The sequence below is a fragment of the Plutella xylostella genome, chromosome 14, assembly GCF_932276165.1.
Source record: "Plutella xylostella chromosome 14, ilPluXylo3.1, whole genome shotgun sequence".
NCBI lineage: Eukaryota > Metazoa > Arthropoda > Insecta > Lepidoptera > Plutellidae > Plutella > Plutella xylostella.
Genome location: NC_063994.1, coordinates 8,237,961 through 8,256,307, shown reverse-complemented (window position 1 = coordinate 8,256,307; position 18,347 = coordinate 8,237,961). Strand labels below are relative to the sequence as shown.

The window sequence follows — 18,347 nt, the reverse complement described above, 5'->3', positions numbered from 1 at the left end:
CGCAAAGAACTGCTGAAGGCGTTTTGAATTCCAGTGCCTGTATTTCTGAATATGACATTAGAATGATCAAATGAATCGCTGTCTGATTATTTAAAGAGAAAGATGTGGCCCTCTTCGGGTAAAAGGCAAACAGAAAGAGTTCCATATGCGTTAACTTCGGATACCTGCAAATAATCAAAGAAAAAGAACTGAAGAAGCAACAACTAAATACGGAAAAGGAGAATAAGAAACGTTTGAAAAATGCCAAGTTGTTACAACTACAGAAATGTATGTTTTGTTTCGGTATAAAGTTGCAATTTCGTTCTGTTTATTAATAAAATATATATGTATATATATATATATTTTATTAATAAACAGAACGAAATTATATATATATATATATATATATATATATATGTATATAAATGTGTATTCATTCAAGTATTATCTGCCTTTACTTTAAGTACAGTTTTGGAATTATTGGAGACAAGATTCTATATTTAAAGAAAATCTAAACAGGGTGACAGTTATTGGATTGAACTCTGTCGGTAACTGGATTTTATGTGACAGTTACTGGAAATAAAAGGTTTTTTTTGTTAAGTATTCTAGACTAAACCAAAACAAATAAGTTTATCATATTTAGCCTCAAAAGCCTTTATATTTCTTAATCTCTTTATGAAAACAGTTTAAAAAAAAAAAGTTATCGATTGATATATGCGCAATTCCGCTTAGGGTGGATTCGTCCAAACATCTCGTTACACGAGAATAACTATACCGGAATAAAATTTATACGCGAGTAAATATCTGGGATAAGTACATTTGCATTCTACCAAGTTATACCATGATTAAATTGAATGAACGAGGAACGAAACTATACTGCAACTAAAATAAAAATAGCAGCGTTTTACCTTACCAATAAAACGCATATTAAATACTTATCTTATTCGAGGCTTAGCCAATTGAGATAGACTATACATATTTCCCGCTCTAAACCACGTGATTCCCACGTGATACCCAAGTGTTGCTGTCTCGCTCGCACACCTCCCACCCGTGTTTCCCTCCACCTGGCAGGAGCGCGGAGCGCCGTCCGCCATTGCGTCTCTATTATAATAACCAGGCAGAAATTAATGCTAAGCCTCGAATAAGGTAAGTATTTAATATGCGTTTTATTGGTAAGGTAAAACGCTGCTATTAAATAGCTTGCCCTTATTCGAGGCTTAGCCAATTGAGACGTGTTTGTTATCGCCTGGTGGAGGGAGATGCCAATGTGATTAAATACCTAATAAAATATGTAAGTAGGTATTATTAGATTTCCTATAACCTAATAACAGGGTGTACAATAAAACTAGGTCGATGTGTATTACTATAGGTGTATAATCAATTATTCCAGTAAGTTAATGACAGTGACAATGAGAAAAGGTATATCAGCCTAATAGGAACTTCATAAGACAACAAGAAAGTAGCTAATTTAATCAAGCATTCTAGCATGAAAGAAGGTCAAAGCAAAGCAAGCTCTAATTAGTATTAAATAATAATTTTATAACAAGAACAATAGCAGCATGGGCAAGTCATAACAAAAATGGGTTTAGAGCCAGGCCAAGGTAAGTTTTTATAGCATACTATGGGTTGATGATACAATCAATTATGCGTAGCAATATGATATAGAATAAAATTTGTATGAGACCCATGAAGTAGGTAAGTGTAGCAACTGTATATTACATAGATGTAGTGAGAATAATTAATTTAACAATAATTCTCAGAGCAAGGTACGCTTAAGCAACACTCTTAAATAAGATAATTATTTTTACAAAATCAGAAGTAACTAGGTACTTTAAAAAGATTACAGTTAATATCTGCTTAATTCACAGATAGTATTAGGTTACGATCTTGCACATTTTTGACAAAATGTAGGTATTTAATACCGTATGATCCATCTAATCTAATTATCAGGACGAAACAAGTTTGTGATACTGCATACTGAATTAGCAGGTAACACTTCTCGTCTATAGAACTTGGCAAAGGTGTTACCAGACCGCCAATTTCCTCTGGCTAAAATATCGTCAAGTGGAAAATTGTCAAGCCAATTCCTGGAGGCAACGGCGGAGCGTACACTACCCGGTGTTGCGTTTATACCGGCTTCCGTCAACAAAGTTTTTATCCAACCTGCAATTATAGCTCGGCTGGCGGCTTTAGGTTTACCTCTAGTGGAAATAAATAAATTAGAACATCCAGCCGCATCACGTCTATCCTTAAGCATGAGCACAGTCTGTTTTATCCAGAAAACCGGATCTAAATTTTTATTTTCACTCTGAAGTAATCTCCATCCTGATTGCCTTACTTTAGAGCAATCCGTCTTAGACCCAAAAGCAGGCCATAGCGTAATTCCAGTATCGTCTACTTTGTAATGGTCTGAATCCACACGTAAGAGGGTCAAGTCATGAACACGTCTCCCTGAACAAAGTAATAGTAGCATAGCTGTTCGACTAGATGCTATGAAATTCGTTATATTGGGATCTGTTGGGAACAGGTACTTAATCCTGGTCCCGTGGTAGGCTCGTTCCAGACTCCTCGCTCCTGGTCTCCTGCTCCAGCGATAGTATGTCCTGCCTGCCTATAGTAAGGTTTACGGCTTGTACTCAGAATGATTGATTTATTATTCGTTAATTTTTAACTGTTTATTTGCTGGTGTCACAAAGGCAAGTGAATTACAATAATGATTATACAAACTAATACAATAAAATAGATGGCGCTGTGAAACAAACTAGATGAAAGAACGACGGTCTAAGACGACAAAGCATCTCTGGTGCGCGTGCGCCTCCAGTAGTTCTCGCCACATCCGTTAGATGGCGTGAAAGCGTGAACATCCCGCCGGCCTTGGAAGCATCAGCTTTCTATCAGTCAGCCATGTCTCGGAGTCACAGTTGAGGTCGTCGAGTCTGCGCCACCGCTGGTGTCTTCATCAGCTTGCATCGGAAGTGGACAGATCTTGGCGAACGTCCTCTGAATGATCCCGCGGGCCGTCCGTATGTCGGCTACGCGAGAGACGCCGTCCTTGCCTGGGTAGGTCCGCACTATTCGCCCCAGCCGCCATCTCAGGGGAGGGGTATTGTCCTCCTTGATCAGTACCATCATGTCGGTCTGCAGGTCCTGTTCCCTCGTCTTCCATTTGCTGCGGATCTGAAGCTCTGAGACGTACTCCTTGCTCCAGCGTCTCCAGAAATGCTGTCGCATCTGCTCGACTCGGTCGTAGCGTAGCAGGCGGTGAGGGGCAGCGCCCGTCAGGTCAGCGCTGGCAGGTGCGGTCAGAGGCCTTCCTATGAGGAAATGGGCTGGGGTAAGGGGGAGAAGGTCATTAGGATCAGCGGACAGTGGGGATAGTGGACGACTATTTAATACTGCTTCTATTAATGACAATACTGTCGTAAATTCTTCGAAGGTCAACTTAGAATCACCGGTTATTCTACGAAGGTGATGTTTACACGATTTGACTCCTGATTCCCATAAACCCCCGCTATGAGGACTACGTGGGACAATGAATCTAAATTGAATTTGTTCATTTGCTGCAAAATCAATAATTTCTTGAGAATTATTTTTTATAGCTAAAGAAATCTCTTTTTCTACACCAGTAAAATTTCCCGCATTATCGGAAAAGATAGATTTTGGTTTACCTCTGCGACTATAGAACCTTTTCAGCGCTAAGATATAGTCTTTAGTTGAGAGACCACTGACTAACTCCAAGTGGATGGCACGAGTTACAAAGCACACGAACAAACAAATGTAACCTTTTACCAGAGACCCGCCGCGGCCCTTACGGTTTAATATTGATACTGGCCCTGCGTAATCAACACCACAGTACATAAACGGATAACCCGGGTGAAGACGTTCAGAAGGTAGGTCTCCCATGATGGGAGTCAACGTGTTACCTTTCAGACGAGAGCATATGACGCATCGCCGCACCACCTGCCTCGCCAGGTTCCTACCCCCGAGCGGCCAGTAGCACTCACGCACGGTCGCTAGCAACAGCTGAGGCCCCGCATGAAGTAAACGTATATGTTCTTCTCTCACTAGCAGAAGCGTAAACCGATGTTTACTACACAATAATACTGGATGCTTTTTATTATAATCGAATTCAATGGCATTCGACAATCTGCCGCCTACTCTAATTATCTTAAACTTATCTAAAAATACGTTAAGTCCCGTTATAGAACAACCTTTTTTATTTGAAATAGGTAAATTGTTTTCTAAGTTATGATATTCTTCCGGAAACATCTGTTTTTGAGCGATAATAATTAGCGCGCGCTCAGCCGCCGTTATCTCATCTACTGATAACGGGCCGGTCGTCTTTTGTCCGCGCTGCGGCCGAGTGTTGCTAATAAATCTAAGTACATATGCTACAACACGTTTCATTCGATTCAAAGTTGAATATCTTTCAAAGTCAAACACATTATCTACTGTACAAATTAATGACGTAGCTTGCGTTTTCAATTCTGGTAACTCAGGAAGCTCATTAGGCAAGTGTTGGCTGAAATTTAAACTATTTTCCTTTAAAAATAAGGGACCATGCCACCATCTACTAGACTGACTAAGCTCGCTTAGATTTAGACCTCTACTCAATAGGTCTGCGGGATTCTGTAGTCCATTCACATGTAACCAGGTCAGATCTCCAGTAAGCTCATTTATTTCATTCACCCTATTTTGTACGAATTGTTTTAATAAGTGTGGAGACATTCGCAACCAACCAATTACGATAGTAGAATCGGTCCAACAATAAATGCGGTCGAATTTCAACCTTAGAACGTTTACAATTTTATGACATAATCTCGCACCTACTAACGCCCCGCATAACTCTAATCGTGGTATACTTAAACCTTTTAAGGGAGCTACCTTACTTTTAGCACAGAGTAGCTTCACCGTAACTTCGGATAGGTCATCGTAGCTTCTAATGTAAGCACAAGAGCCGTATGCATCTTGAGATGCATCGGAAAAAATATGCAGTTCCGTGTGTTGAGTGTGCTCACTCCTTACATAACGAGGAACTCTCAATTCTACTAAAGTACTCAACGTCTGTATGAAACTGTTCCAAGTTTTAACTATGCTATCTGGTACGGCATCTTCCCAATCTATCTTACATAGCCACAATTTCTGAATGAGAATTTTGGAAATAATTACTGCTGGCGCTAATAAACCTAATGGGTCATAAATCTGTGATATAATCGATAACATGACTCGTTTAGTCAACCTAGGTGCATTCTCAACCTTTGTTGTGAAGTGCAGTTCATCTGTTGTGTTTAGCCAACCTAACCCTAGCGTTTTACTCTGAGTATGTTCTCCCATAAACATTTCAGTTGAACTATTTTCTGAAAATTTTGAATTAAAAGTCCATTTTCTAAGTATGAATCCGGCAGCTTCTAATACTTGATACGTTTTTTCGCAAATACTATGTAGCTGTTGATAATCATCACAACCGGTAATTAAATCGTCTACCAGAAAGTCTTCATTGATGACGCGAGCGATGACGTCATCACCGCATTCCGACGCTAACTGACGTAAACAGCGCATACTCAGATAGGCCGCTGAGGCCGTCCCATAAGTCACGGTGTTCAATTGATAGACTCCTAGGGGATCCTCCGGCGAGTCGCGCCAGACAATTAGCTGCAATGACCTTTGATCAGGTTGAATGAGAACCTGTCTATACATTTTCTCGATATCAGCACAAACGACATATTTATACTGACGAAATCGCAATAATAGAAAAGATATCGTTTTGTAACGCTGGACCTGAATACTGAATGTCATTAAGCGATTTTGAGGATTTTGTGGGCACCGAGGCATTAAAAACTACACGTAAACGAGTTGTGGAGCTACTCTCTTTAAATACCCCGTGGTGCGATAAAGTATAGTTAGGTAATTCGGGTTTATCTATACCTATACGTGTCATGTGACCTAACGACTCATATTCATTCATGAAATCGCAGTACATTTGTTTATACTCGGGCGAACGTTGTAGTTTACGCTCGAGCGACATGAACCTGCTGCGCGCCGTGCTGTATGAGTCACCGAGCGCGTCAGCTGATTCTTTCAGGGGAATCCTAACGCAGAACCTACCTGTTTCGTCGCGAGTAGTCGTGGTACAAAATAACTCTTCGCATTTTAGCTCATCTGCGGTGAGCTTTTTTGTTATAGGGACTTCTTCAATTTCCCAAAACTTTCTCATTTGCAAATCTAACGAATCGTTATCTATCGTAGATGTAAAATGACAATGAACCTGTTGTTTATTCGATAGGTTCGTGTTGTCAATGCGGCCTGAAATAAACCAACCTAACTTAGAGTTTTGTAAGTAAGGTCCGCTTTGTAATCGAATTCTTTCTCCTTCTAACAGTTCCCAAAACCTATCCGCGCCTATAAGTAGGTCGATCTCTGACGGAATGTTAAAGGTGGGATCTGCGAGCTGTATATTCTCCGGCATACATAAACTATCTACATCTATACCTACACTGGGCAGATTAGAAGTTATACAAGGCAATACGAGACATTGCAACATTGTATTGTAACTACACGATTTAGATCTCATAGCTATTTCGCATAGTTGACTCGAGTTAGTGACATGTTGTCCTACACCCGAAATTCGAACAGTGGACTGTATTAGGGGAAGCTTTAACTTTTTACTTAATTTCTCCGTTATAAAACTATGCTGACTGCCACTATCAAGGAGCGCTCGGGCTAGATGATATTCGTTGTTGACATCAGCTACTTCTATTAACGCGGTGGACAATAAGGTAGGTTGCAGACCTCTCAACTTGGTATGCAAACCAATATCGCACCTATTTTCTCTCGAATTAGGTTCAGATTGACTATGCAGTGCAGCTGAAATAGTGGGAATATTATTGTTTTCGGCCGGCGAGGATGAATTCGCACGCACGACAGATAAACTACTACTACTATTAGCCTGATTATGTAACAAACCGTTATGTTTGTGATGACATAACTTGCACGAGCCATAAGTGCAGTCTGAAATTGAGTGACCCGACCGTAAACAGTTAGGACACAGGTTTTTATTCTCCACGAACTTAACCCTATCGTTAACGGGTAAATTCAAGAATAAAACACAAGTGTACAACGCGTGATTACTCTGACACATTGCACAACTGCGAATTGTTTTCTCCGACTTGCTTTGAGTGTTAGACACATAACTATGTACTTGTTGATTGGGCTTATGTACCGCGTATTTTTTAGCATCAAAGTGATTATTACCGTGGGAAGATTTGTGTTCTTGTAATGATTTATTTTTATTGTGACTAACCGTTATCAGTTCGAGGGTGTCAGCCTTATTCTTTAAAAATAAAAGCAAATCACTTAGTTTTAGTGAAGAACTACTCGGCTCATCAGACCTAATGGAGCCCTTTTGACTTTCCCACTCTTTTTCTGTGGTTGGGTCTAACTTTGTTACGATTAGGTATATGATTAACGTATCCCATTGATCTACGGGTTCGCCTATTGTTTTTAACGCTCTTAAATTACGATTAACGGTATCTATCAGTTTTCTAATTTGTGAAGGTGACTCGGATTGAATACTTTGAGTATTAAACAACGATTTTACATGATTATGGATCAACAAACGGCTATTATGGAACCTATTCGTTAGGAGGTCCCACGCGTGAGTGTAGTTGGCTGCAGTAAATTCTAGCGCACTGATAACCTGCAATGCACTCCCGCTTAGAGATGATCTCAAGTAATGGAATTTCTGAATCGCGTCCAGGTCATCCCGTTCATGTATCATGGTGTCATACGAGTTCCTAAATTCTAACCACTGATCATATGATCCGTTAAAGGTCGGTAGTTTAATCTCTGGTAACTTTACAGATGCTAATTTAGATGAAGTATTGCGAGTACACGTGGAGTTCGCCATGCTCTCATCAACTAACCTGCCCCCGGCGGCCGCTAACGCCCTAAAATATTGCTCCTCAAACTGTTCACGGTATTCTAATTGTTTTTCTAATTGATTCTGATCGGATAACCTCTCTATTTCGCACTGAATTTGGTTAAAGTTCTGATACAAAGACTCAATAGACTGCATTCGCAACTTTAATTCGGCCTTATCGGTGCTATTTAATTCGGTATCTTTTAAATTAATGAAATATTTATCGAATAAAGTTAACCGTGCCTTCATGGTACCTCGTTGTTTCTTGAGGTCGGCCATGCGGTCACCAGAATTTTCGCGTGATTGAGGAGAACGCGGAATTTTTAATGATTTAGCAGCACTATCAGACGATTTAGATTCACTGTCACTCATTTTAGGGGCTTAGTGGAAAGATGGAGTACTCACTTGGTGAAGATGCCACGCGGTGCGGTCACGAAACTGACGATATTGCCGCCGATGCCGCGTGTCGCGATTTCACTGGAATTGAGATAAGCGCACGATTTATCACTGTAGGAGAGGAAGGAGGATGGTAAGGAAAGAAAGCCTGACCGTTTCTCGTGGTCCTCGAGTATCTGCTTCCGGCGAAGAAGGTCCAAATGAACATTTAAATCCGGCTCGAAGGACCAAATGTTGGGAACAGGTACTTAATCCTGGTCCCGTGGTAGGCTCGTTCCAGACTCCTCGCTCCTGGTCTCCTGCTCCAGCGATAGTATGTCCTGCCTGCCTATAGTAAGGTTTACGGCTTGTACTCAGAATGATTGATTTATTATTCGTTAATTTTTAAATGTTTATTTGCTGGTGTCACAAAGGCAAGTGAATTACAATAATGATTATACAAACTAATACAATAAAATAGATGGCGCTGTGAAACAAACTAGATGAAAGAACGACGGTCTAAGACGACAAAGCATCTCTGGTGCGCGTGCGCCTCCAGTAGTTCTCGCCACATCCGTTAGATGGCGTGAAAGCGTGAACAGGATCATCTTTCGGATTCCGAAGATATTCAACGACTGTATCAATGTTCCAAACTGGTAATTTGTGTGGAGTTGGCCTTTTTAGGGAAATAGCCTTCAACACATGTTGTATAATCGGATCAGAACTTAATTTATTTGAAATTTTTGGATCGGTTAGGGTAGAAACAACTGATTTATGGAGCAAAATAGTGTTGTACGACAAATTTTCTACTAAGTACAAATCAGACAAAAATTGGGCAACTTGTGAGGCAGAAGGATCTAATGCATTAACCTTATGCTTTTGTGACCACTTAGACCATCGTGCCCATGCAACTTTATATGTCTTTAACGTCGATGAACGCCAAGAAGATTTTAATAAATTTAGCTGCTGATCATTCCACCCTACAAGGCTTTTAGACCACCCCCACATGTCCATACTTCCAGCGTCATATTGTGGACTTCCCGAGGCGCTACTCCCGTGGACGTGTCCACTAGATGGCGGTGTAGATTGTGTATTGTGAACGGTGCCGCTAATGCTCTGGCCTTCAAGTCCGCTCTCCAAAAGACGCGTTCCCAGCGAGGACAAACTATCAGGTACACGCCAGTGGCTTGGTTCAGGTGAGCTAGTACCCTGGGGATCAGAAATGGTGGTGGAAATATCCACGCCCGGGAGAAGTGCCATGTCCGAGAAAATGCATTGTGGAACAACGCTCTGTGATCGTTCAGGTCTAGTGAAACGTAGTTCTCTAAGACATGGGCCGTTTCTGAAGCAAACAGATCTACTAGAGGCATCCCCAGTTTCTTGAAAAGCATCTCTGTACATTGTGGTAGTAGGTGCCATTCGGGAGGACGTCGATGTCTCGACAGATGGTCTGCATGTGCATTGTACTTGCCTGGTAGATGATAAGCGGTCAAATTTATCTGATTGAAGTCTAGTATTTGAAAAATTTGATTCGTGTAACTTAATAGGGGTAAAGATCGAGTTCCCCCCTCGTTTCGAATATATGATACAACAGTCTTGCTGTCGCATTGCAGAAGAACTGAGCTGTGCTGCAGGCGAGGACCATGCTACTGTAAAACTTTGAGAACAGCTAACATCTCCTTGCAATTGCAATGTAGATATGCTTCGGTCAAGGTCCAAGGTCCCGATATTGGAATGTGGTCTAATTGACCTGCCCACGCTTGATCGGATGCGTCCGTTGTCAAGAAATGAGTTGGGGGCGGAACATGAATCTGAGACACACGATGGCAATTCTGATACCACCATATTAGATTGACTTCCTCCGGTAGGGAATTCAGGAACACTAATAGATCTCTGTAATTTAAGCGACCTCTTGGAACAGCAAAACTCGCAAAGTTTACGACTCCGATCAGACTGCGTAGGGCCCGCGAGTCTATTCGATTCGTCTTTAGTATTTCTGAAATCCTTCCTCTTAGGGCGCTGACTTTGTCTTGAGGTAAATACTTTTGATTTTTCCACGGGTCCCAGTGGACGCCTAAAAACGACAGGTTCTTTTGGGGGATTAATTGTGACTTCTGCACGTTCACTAGAAAACCTAAGTGATTTAGGCGATTTGTCAGCAGGTTTACATGCTTGACCAGCGTGTCCTTGTCCTGGTGCGCCAGAAGATAGTCGTCTAAGTATACTATTATTCGAACTCCTTGGTCTCTTAGTGATTGGGCGATCCAATTCGTTAAGCAAGCAAATGTTTTTGGTGCTGTACTGAGCCCGAACGGTAGGCAAGTCATTTCCATGAGTTGACCCTTGTAAATGAGCCTTAGATATCTCCGATGTCTCTTGGAAATAAGCTGGTGGAAATAGGCCTGGGATAAGTCCACCTTGCACAGCCAGTCTTGCGGTTGTAGGAAATCCGGCACTTGGTACATGTTCAGCAATTTGAACGGTGTGGTTAGGACATAATCGTTCAGAACCCTTAAATTGAAGATTGGACGAGCAGAGCCGTCGCTCTTTGGCACCAGAAACATTCTTGAGATGAAGCTTGGTGAAAGGCTTACTGGTTCGAGCACATCCTGAGTTACCAGCTTTTCTATTGCCTTTGTCATTTCGACTGACACCGGTGTAGCAAGATTGGTTTGATTGAGGTTTGGCATTATTAAAGGTGGTTTTTGCATGAAAGGTATGCGGTACCCTTTTATAATCTGTAGTAGATGCGATGGTGCACCTAGGTCCACCCACCGTTGGTAATGGTGAACTAGCTGACCCGCCTTGAACGGAGTCGAGTCAAAATCTCCTCCTCTTTCCTCCGCGGTTGTCCGGAAAGGGAGATGCTCCTCGTTTGCGGACAGTCTTGTTGCGGCCATTTGTAGTTAATTGTTGAGGAGCCCGTGAACGAGAAACATTGTTCGATGAACCTCCGCGGCTGTCATTATTATAACGTCCTTGCGAAGGACGATTGTATGACCCATAGTGGTTAGCACCCTGCGAGGGAGCATTGTAACGCTGGAAACCAGACGTATAGCCTGTATGCCTAGAACCCTGCGAGGGCATGGCAGACGGCGTAAACCTTTGCGGAAGGTTTTGATTCTTGGCAGGCTTGTTTGTTCCTGCTTGCGGAGCAGGGTTTTTGCTGCTTGATTTAGTCGGCCAAAAAGCTTTTCTTACGCCTCCAGCCTTTTCTACTGTGTTTGTGAATTTCTCGGCATTAAAAACATGTTGATTGGATGGTGGAATCTTTCGAATGGCAGCCTTCACAAGTGGATCACGGACCGAGTTCGTTATGCCGTCCCTCCTCATCTGAATAATTTCGGCCCTGTGGCCACAAATTAATTGTAAAAGGTCTGCAGAAACTTTTGGAAACTCTCCATTTAAGAACAACTCATTTAATTTTTCACTAAATGTATCAAAGCTGGTATTTTCATTGTTACGATACCATGACAACAGACTACGTAAGCTAGTTTGCAATACTTCGCGTTGCTGAAGCGCACAGAACGTTAGGGCAGCAAAGGTTTTATCAGAATAGGCTAAATTGCGAAGTGAATCATAAGCTTTAACTTCTTCGTTAATATCTAATTCAACGAAACCAGGTGAGAAATTGTAGTTCTTTTGGGTATCGGCATAACGAACATCACACCATTCAGCTGTGTTAAAACGCTGCAGCGTATCTAAAAGCTTCAGATGCTGCTCCGGCGCTTTAGGAACTGCGGGTTTCTTTATCTTGGTGGTAGCTTCCAACTGGAGCGACTCCTCAACAGTTGGGTTGGTCTCGTGGTTGTCGCTCTCCGCATACAACTCGCCGCTTACATTTGGATCCACCGACACAATATCTTCCTCCATATTTACACCGGAATTCGACATAGGGTGCATATTGGACAAGTATTTCCGGAGCTCACTTACCTCCTTAACTAGTTCGTTAACTCTTCGTTCCCCATGGCGCTTGGTACGGCGGCGACGGCGACGGCGGCGTCGTGACTTCTTGCCCTTACGCGAGGAATCGGATGAGCTCGATGAGGAGGTCGTAGAGCTGGAGCTGGAGCTGGCGCTGCTGCTGGACGAGCTGGAGCGCGCCCGCTTGCGCCGCTTCTCACGCACTGACCCAGAAGCCATAGCCTCTGGTTGTAGGTTTTGAGCATCATCGGTAGGATTTGAATCCATATTCTAGTTTAAAATACAAAATTATAACACAATATATTCACTCGTAACCTATGCTTCACTTGGGCGTAACATAAATAATAAATGTTTGCATTAAAACACAATTATTCTATCGAACGGTAAAACCGTTAGTTAATACATACTTACAAGAAAGAAATTTGTATTCTACAGGAAAATGTAAAACATTCCTCCAAATAAAGTTTTCAATTCGCAATCGCGATAATAAAAATAGTGGGTAGCATAGAAAAAATAATTATTTGAAAATTTTCAACGTGTTCCAATTTCAAAAATGTATAAAAGTGGAATTAGGTCACCGCTGTGACGACTTTCGAATATAGAATTTAATTTGAGCTAATCTTTAGAATTTGAAAAAGGAATGCCTTAAACTTATTGTACAGTGTTTTAAATAACCCCTCATCTCCCCAATACCTGAAGTGCAAGTTCTCATTTTTGTGTTCTCATTCTCAGGGTAGAGCATTGAGGTCGGTAGAAAACAAATTGTTGAGCATTCCTGTTCATAATTCCGCCTCATATAGCGATTCATTCGCTATGAAGGCAGCGTGTTTGTGGAACTCCTTGCCAGAGAGCGCGCGACAGTCACCATTGCTAGCAACTTTTAAAAAAAATGTAAAGAATCACTATTTTGAATCGTTAGGTTGGCAGATATAATTTAAAGTATATATGTATGCAGTTCTATTTTATATTTATAATTTATTATAATATTATTTATATTTATATTTGTAGTTTTGTTTCATGTTTACTTTAATAATAGTTAGGTTTTATGATTTTTGTTAATTGTACCTACTTCAAATTTAATTAGTTAAAAGATTTAATTTTCTATTTCTCTTTCACCCAGTCGTAGGTTGGCTGGAAGAAATTGCTTTTTGGCAATAAGCCCGCCTTTGTATACGTCCTATATGTTTTAAATTTGTAATCTGTTTTGTATATTGTTTGTTTGTGTACAATAAAGCGTTTATAAATAAAATGCCAGCATTCGTAATAAAACAATTTGTTTCTACTCACGGAAATCTGAAGAACTCACTTCCACAGCCTTTTAGAAATACAGAATCAGTGCACTTCAATAAATTTCTTGATAAAGTATCTATTTTATTACACTTTAAATTAAATATAAATTTAAAATTTGTAAAGCGGTTGCTAGACTGAACCGGCGCTTGCGGGAAATACGATGCCAATGGCGGACGGCGCTCCGCGCTCCTGCCAGGTGGAGGGAAACACGGGTGGGAGGTGTGCGAGCGAGACAGCAACACTTGGGTATCACGTGGGAATCACGTGGTTTAGAGCGGGAAATATGTATAGTCTATCTCAATTGGCTAAGCCTCGAATAAGGGCAAGCTATTTAATAGCTGCGTTTTCAAAGCATGCAATAGAAATGACATGCCAACTTAGTTTGAATGGATTATAATAGTAGGAAATTGTTTATGTTTTAATATTTTATTCGCTGTTGTTATTCTGAGAATTTGCCTTTTAACGTACTTTTGTTTATGATTTGACAGATGTGTTTATATGTCATTATGACGGTTTTCTAATCAGCTGATGTGCTGCCGCCATTACAAAATTACTCTCGGATAAGCTCGTTACTCGGTAAATTTTGGCGGTATAACATTTTATTCTTGGGATAAGGTACTTATCTTGGTTTCAGGTTTGGTAGAATGCAAAATGTGCTTACTCGCGAGTAACTGGTAGTTTACTCTCGAGTAAAAAGTAACTCGACGTTGGTCGAATCCGCCCTTAATATGACAGTTACTGGTGGTTTTGCCCTAGCATTTTATCACTCAAGTTCAAAGATAGTGATAGAAATATAGTATGACAATTATTGTTTTACGATGGCGGACAATTATTTTAAATTTATCCTTGCTCAGCAAGATGAAAGAATGATAACTAGGAGGAAGATACGGGACTCCCATAACCCGTTCGAAATGCCAGCAACCGAAATCCAAAAAAGTATTTCGCTTAATTAAAGAAGTGATAATATTCTTATGCGAAGAATTGCGCGTGGAATTGCAGCCCATTAACGAGGAAGACGGTCCATATAAAAGTAAGTACCGAAGGACGCTTTCAATATTTTTTATTAAGTTACTAAGTATTGCTAATGAAAATGCGAGTCCTTAGAAGTTGCCTCTCGGAGTGATGTGATACTTTTCCTTTAATATGTCCGGCGAAGCTTTTACAGTCAGCGACTAATGCTAATCCTTTTACTACGGTGAAAAAACCTAGTCAGGCTCTATTGTTTGTCACTAACATGCTAAAAACTAGGAATAAAAAGTATGATTACAAGAAATAAATGGCAAAATGAAATTAATCTATTCTTTAGGTTCTCACAGGTGTTCGACTACCGGGTAATGGTAGCTACTAGAGTTGGAAATAACTGCTGGTTTTGAACAACATGTTGTATCGTTGTGTTAAAATAAACTAACGGTTAATTTAATAGTTAAGTTAATTTTCCGTTTAGTTGTTTTTTGCTTCTGTGTGTGTGAGTAAGTTTTCGTTAAATTAATATTATTTTGTCTATGGCTCTACTGTTGCGTTTTTTTATTGGTCTGTCGTAACATCGTATCATTATTATACTAATATTGATTCTTGTAATGCATATTAACACATACACTGAGTCATAATCTTAAACAAGACAGTAAAATCTTTATTTACTTAGTTTATTTACATTTTCTACCTTTGAAAGCCCAAAACTGTTTTAGTGTTTCTCACCTTTATGGCTATATGGAGTTAGTTAAATATATATAAGAATAATCATTATATCACATTATGTATTGATTGCATTTTCATTCACTGTTACTTTAATACGAAAATGATGTAAATTGTCTAATTATTACACTCATTCAAATTTGAGCAAACTTTTCAACATGTAAACATGTTAAAATTTGCCACAGAGCCTACAGATACACAATTTCACACAATATGCCACAGAACAGAAAAGGAAATGTAATGACCTTCATGACAGATTTTTTTTTTACAATGTTACCACATCAAAAAATAATGTTCCACAGGGTAAATGAAGTGAAGAGACAGATACTTTTATAATGGAAAACACAAATATTACCAGAATCAAAAATATTTTTTTCTTTTTCAACCTCGGAATAGTAATGCTCTATCATTTGTTTCAGTGTCAATTTTTAAAAAGAAAATATTGTAGTTAGTATGAACATTCTAAGGTTTTAATAAAAAAGAGGTCTGGCTTTAAGGTGCCGACACACTAGCGGACGCGGCTGACAGCCACGTCCGAAAGCCGCGTCCGCTAGTGTGTAGGCGCCATCAAACTTTGTAATAAAATATATTTTAGTAGAATACGACGAATAAGTACATAATAATACCATACTGAGTTTTAACCTATTATTAATACCCATTCAATAATTAAAAACATTCAAAGCGCAATAAAGATAAAATAAACACAAAACCTAATATTTTGTCTATGACAACAACAATGTCGGTAACGTTCATGTAGCTTTAAAAAAACTTCGTTGTCGATACGTTCATTCATGTCAAAACAACAGTTCAAAAAAAAAACTAAAGGTGCAAACTTCCTGTCGTTTTTTTATCACAGGCAATTATGATTCTTCTATGTGACAAAATAGACTCATATTAGTTGATATAGGTGTTCCGTTGTTTACGACTTCGTTAATTGTATAAAACGAGTCTTCACAAATGACAATACAGTTCATTTTCAAAAATAATTTTGAAATCATTTCGTTGTTTTTTGTGTCATAGACAAAAATGTATCTTAGTAGCTGGTAAATAGAGTTTAGTTTCAAACATTTTCAAAATTAATTTGTAAATCGTGGTGTTGTTTTTTGTGTCATAGACAAAAATGAATCTTAATCAGTGATAATAAAGACCAGTTTCAAATATTTTTAAAAATTAACTTTAAAGTCGTTTAGTTTATTTTAATAAACACAACTTTTGTTAATTCCTAACAACATGTCGTTTTTACAGTTGTAGTTTTTAACGACCATCTCTAGTAGCTACCAGAGGCCTACCGGACAAGATCACAATGTATGTGTCGCAGTAAGATAGTAATAGCCGGGATATAATTATATCCCTAGGGATATGATTATATACCGGAACATAGTTATAAGAAAGCCATTCATTACTATCTTACTAGGGATATAGTTATAAAACGGACCAAGTTTAGTGATATACTCATATCACTAGATTCAGTTTAGTGAAATAGACATTTGAGTGTGCGGAGTGTGTGTATTACTAGATTAAGTTATGTGTTATAAATATACCTATTAAGTACTTGATTAAACTTAGTGAAATAGAAATCTGCCATATAGAATTAAATAAAACGATAGTAAATTGGTTTTATCTTTATTAAAAAATCAACTTTGTGTTTCCTGCAGTTAGTTACTTTTTGGCATTAACACGTATTAAAGTAATTTAAATTATAATTAAAACAATCATATATTCTGGAATTTAAGGATCAACAATAAAATTAAAACAAAAAAATATTAAAATTCTTTTAAAGCTAATCAACAGTTTTGACATAATATCTTTATCTCTTATCAATTATCAACTAAGTTGAGATCTTGGTTTTATTAGAAGTACCTATTTTTTAATTCTTGTTCGGACAAGTAGACGAATAGTGACATCTAGAATTACATAAAACAGCATGCTTCTTACAGGCACATCTGTTGGTAGAACACTGTATATTCGTTTTTTTACAGGAACATTTTAAATAACCTTGGCCACCAAAGCGCGACAATTTTTGCCATATTTCCTCAATGACAAGCTTTCATTAGGTATAGGATCATGGAAAGTAATGTTTGAAAGCTGAATAGCATTTCTTGGCATCCAGTCTTTCAAAATTCCCACTGATGTACAGCTGAACACAAAAGAGTAGAGATTAATGTTTTTGGAACTAAACAGATTTAAACCTGGCAATAAAAAAAAACTTGTGATTTGTGGTCTGTTTCTATGGTTTGAATGTCAAACTCGCCCTGTTCCTGTATAAACAAATCGAATTTTGCTTAATTTTGGAGTTTTGTGGATTGTTGAGTTTGTTCACGAAGTGAAAATGAATAAAACCATTCGCAGCGAAGCTAGACAGATGATTTACAGCGTTTACCTACGATGTTTGGCGGAGAATGAGGCTGGAGAAGTATTAGTCAATATATACGATGTTTATGAAAGAGCAGCGTTTTATACTGGTGAGTAGGTACTTAATTTCTAACCATTAACATACATTGCTTATATTTCTTGTAAAAAAGTACTATTTTGATGTAATAGAATGCCTTTCAATGTGTATTTGTTATTCTTATAGAGGTTAGAAAATACTAGTGTCAAACGTTACATGACATCAGGGTCTGGATGCTAATGTTGTCAAAACATCAGGTCTAGATACTTTTTTAATAACAAAGCAAGGCAACAATACATTTAATGCCGACATTAACTTAAAGATCCTTTCTGCAACTCAGTGTAAGAGTCGGTATAAATTCTCCAGACATAATAATTTGCAAGTCACTGCTTTTCTGACCAATTAAATAATTTGTTGCAGGAAAATCGGTAAACACAGTTTTAGAAGAATTGCCGGGGCACATTTGAACTTTTTCCTGAGCAAGAAAAAACTGTAATAAAATATCGATGTGTGATACTATCACTTTTCTCCTATAGTAATTACATAATGGGATAACCAACACATGTTTCAGTGCAAAAAAACATTATGAAATACACAATGAAGTAAAAGTTACAGTTGATTTGATTTAATGAAATTCATTCAAGACTGCCCCCCTCTCCCCTACTAATTTCTTCTCTTAACATAAACCTCCCCAAAAAGTCGCATTTTATAATTAGTAAATATTTGAAACATTTCTCGTTTTGATTTTTTCTGCTAAAGTATCGTGATACTTTTGTCCGT

The 18,347-nt window shown here is 38.9% G+C and overlaps 1 protein-coding gene across 1 annotated transcript; it reads right to left on the bottom strand.

The window, feature by feature from the left end:
• Positions 1-2,499: 2,499 nt before the first annotated feature.
• On the bottom strand, positions 2,500-13,523 carry LOC119693571. The gene is made up of 5 exons (XM_048625566.1): positions 13,484-13,523; positions 11,376-12,466; positions 8,525-8,672; positions 8,303-8,493; positions 2,500-3,439 (listed from the first exon to the last, which is right to left on the bottom strand). The coding sequence occupies exons 2-5, from the start codon at positions 12,461-12,463 to the stop codon at positions 2,878-2,880; spliced, it is 1,989 nt and encodes a 662-aa protein (XP_048481523.1). The 5' UTR covers positions 12,464-12,466; positions 13,484-13,523; the 3' UTR covers positions 2,500-2,877.
• Between the last annotated feature and the right edge of the window lie 4,824 nt (positions 13,524-18,347).

Coding starts and splice junctions, on each gene's coding strand:
- LOC119693571 (XM_048625566.1), bottom strand. CDS start 12,463: ATGGATTCAAATCCTACCGATGATGCTCAAAACCTACAACCAGAGGCT. Junction 8,673..11,375: donor AATCAAAACCTTCCGCAAAG/GTTTACGCCGTC, acceptor CATTTAAAAATT/AACGAATAATAAATCAATCA. Junction 8,494..8,524: donor TAAGTACCTGTTCCCAACAT/TTGGTCCTTCGA, acceptor TTAAATGTTCAT/TTGGACCTTCTTCGCCGGAA.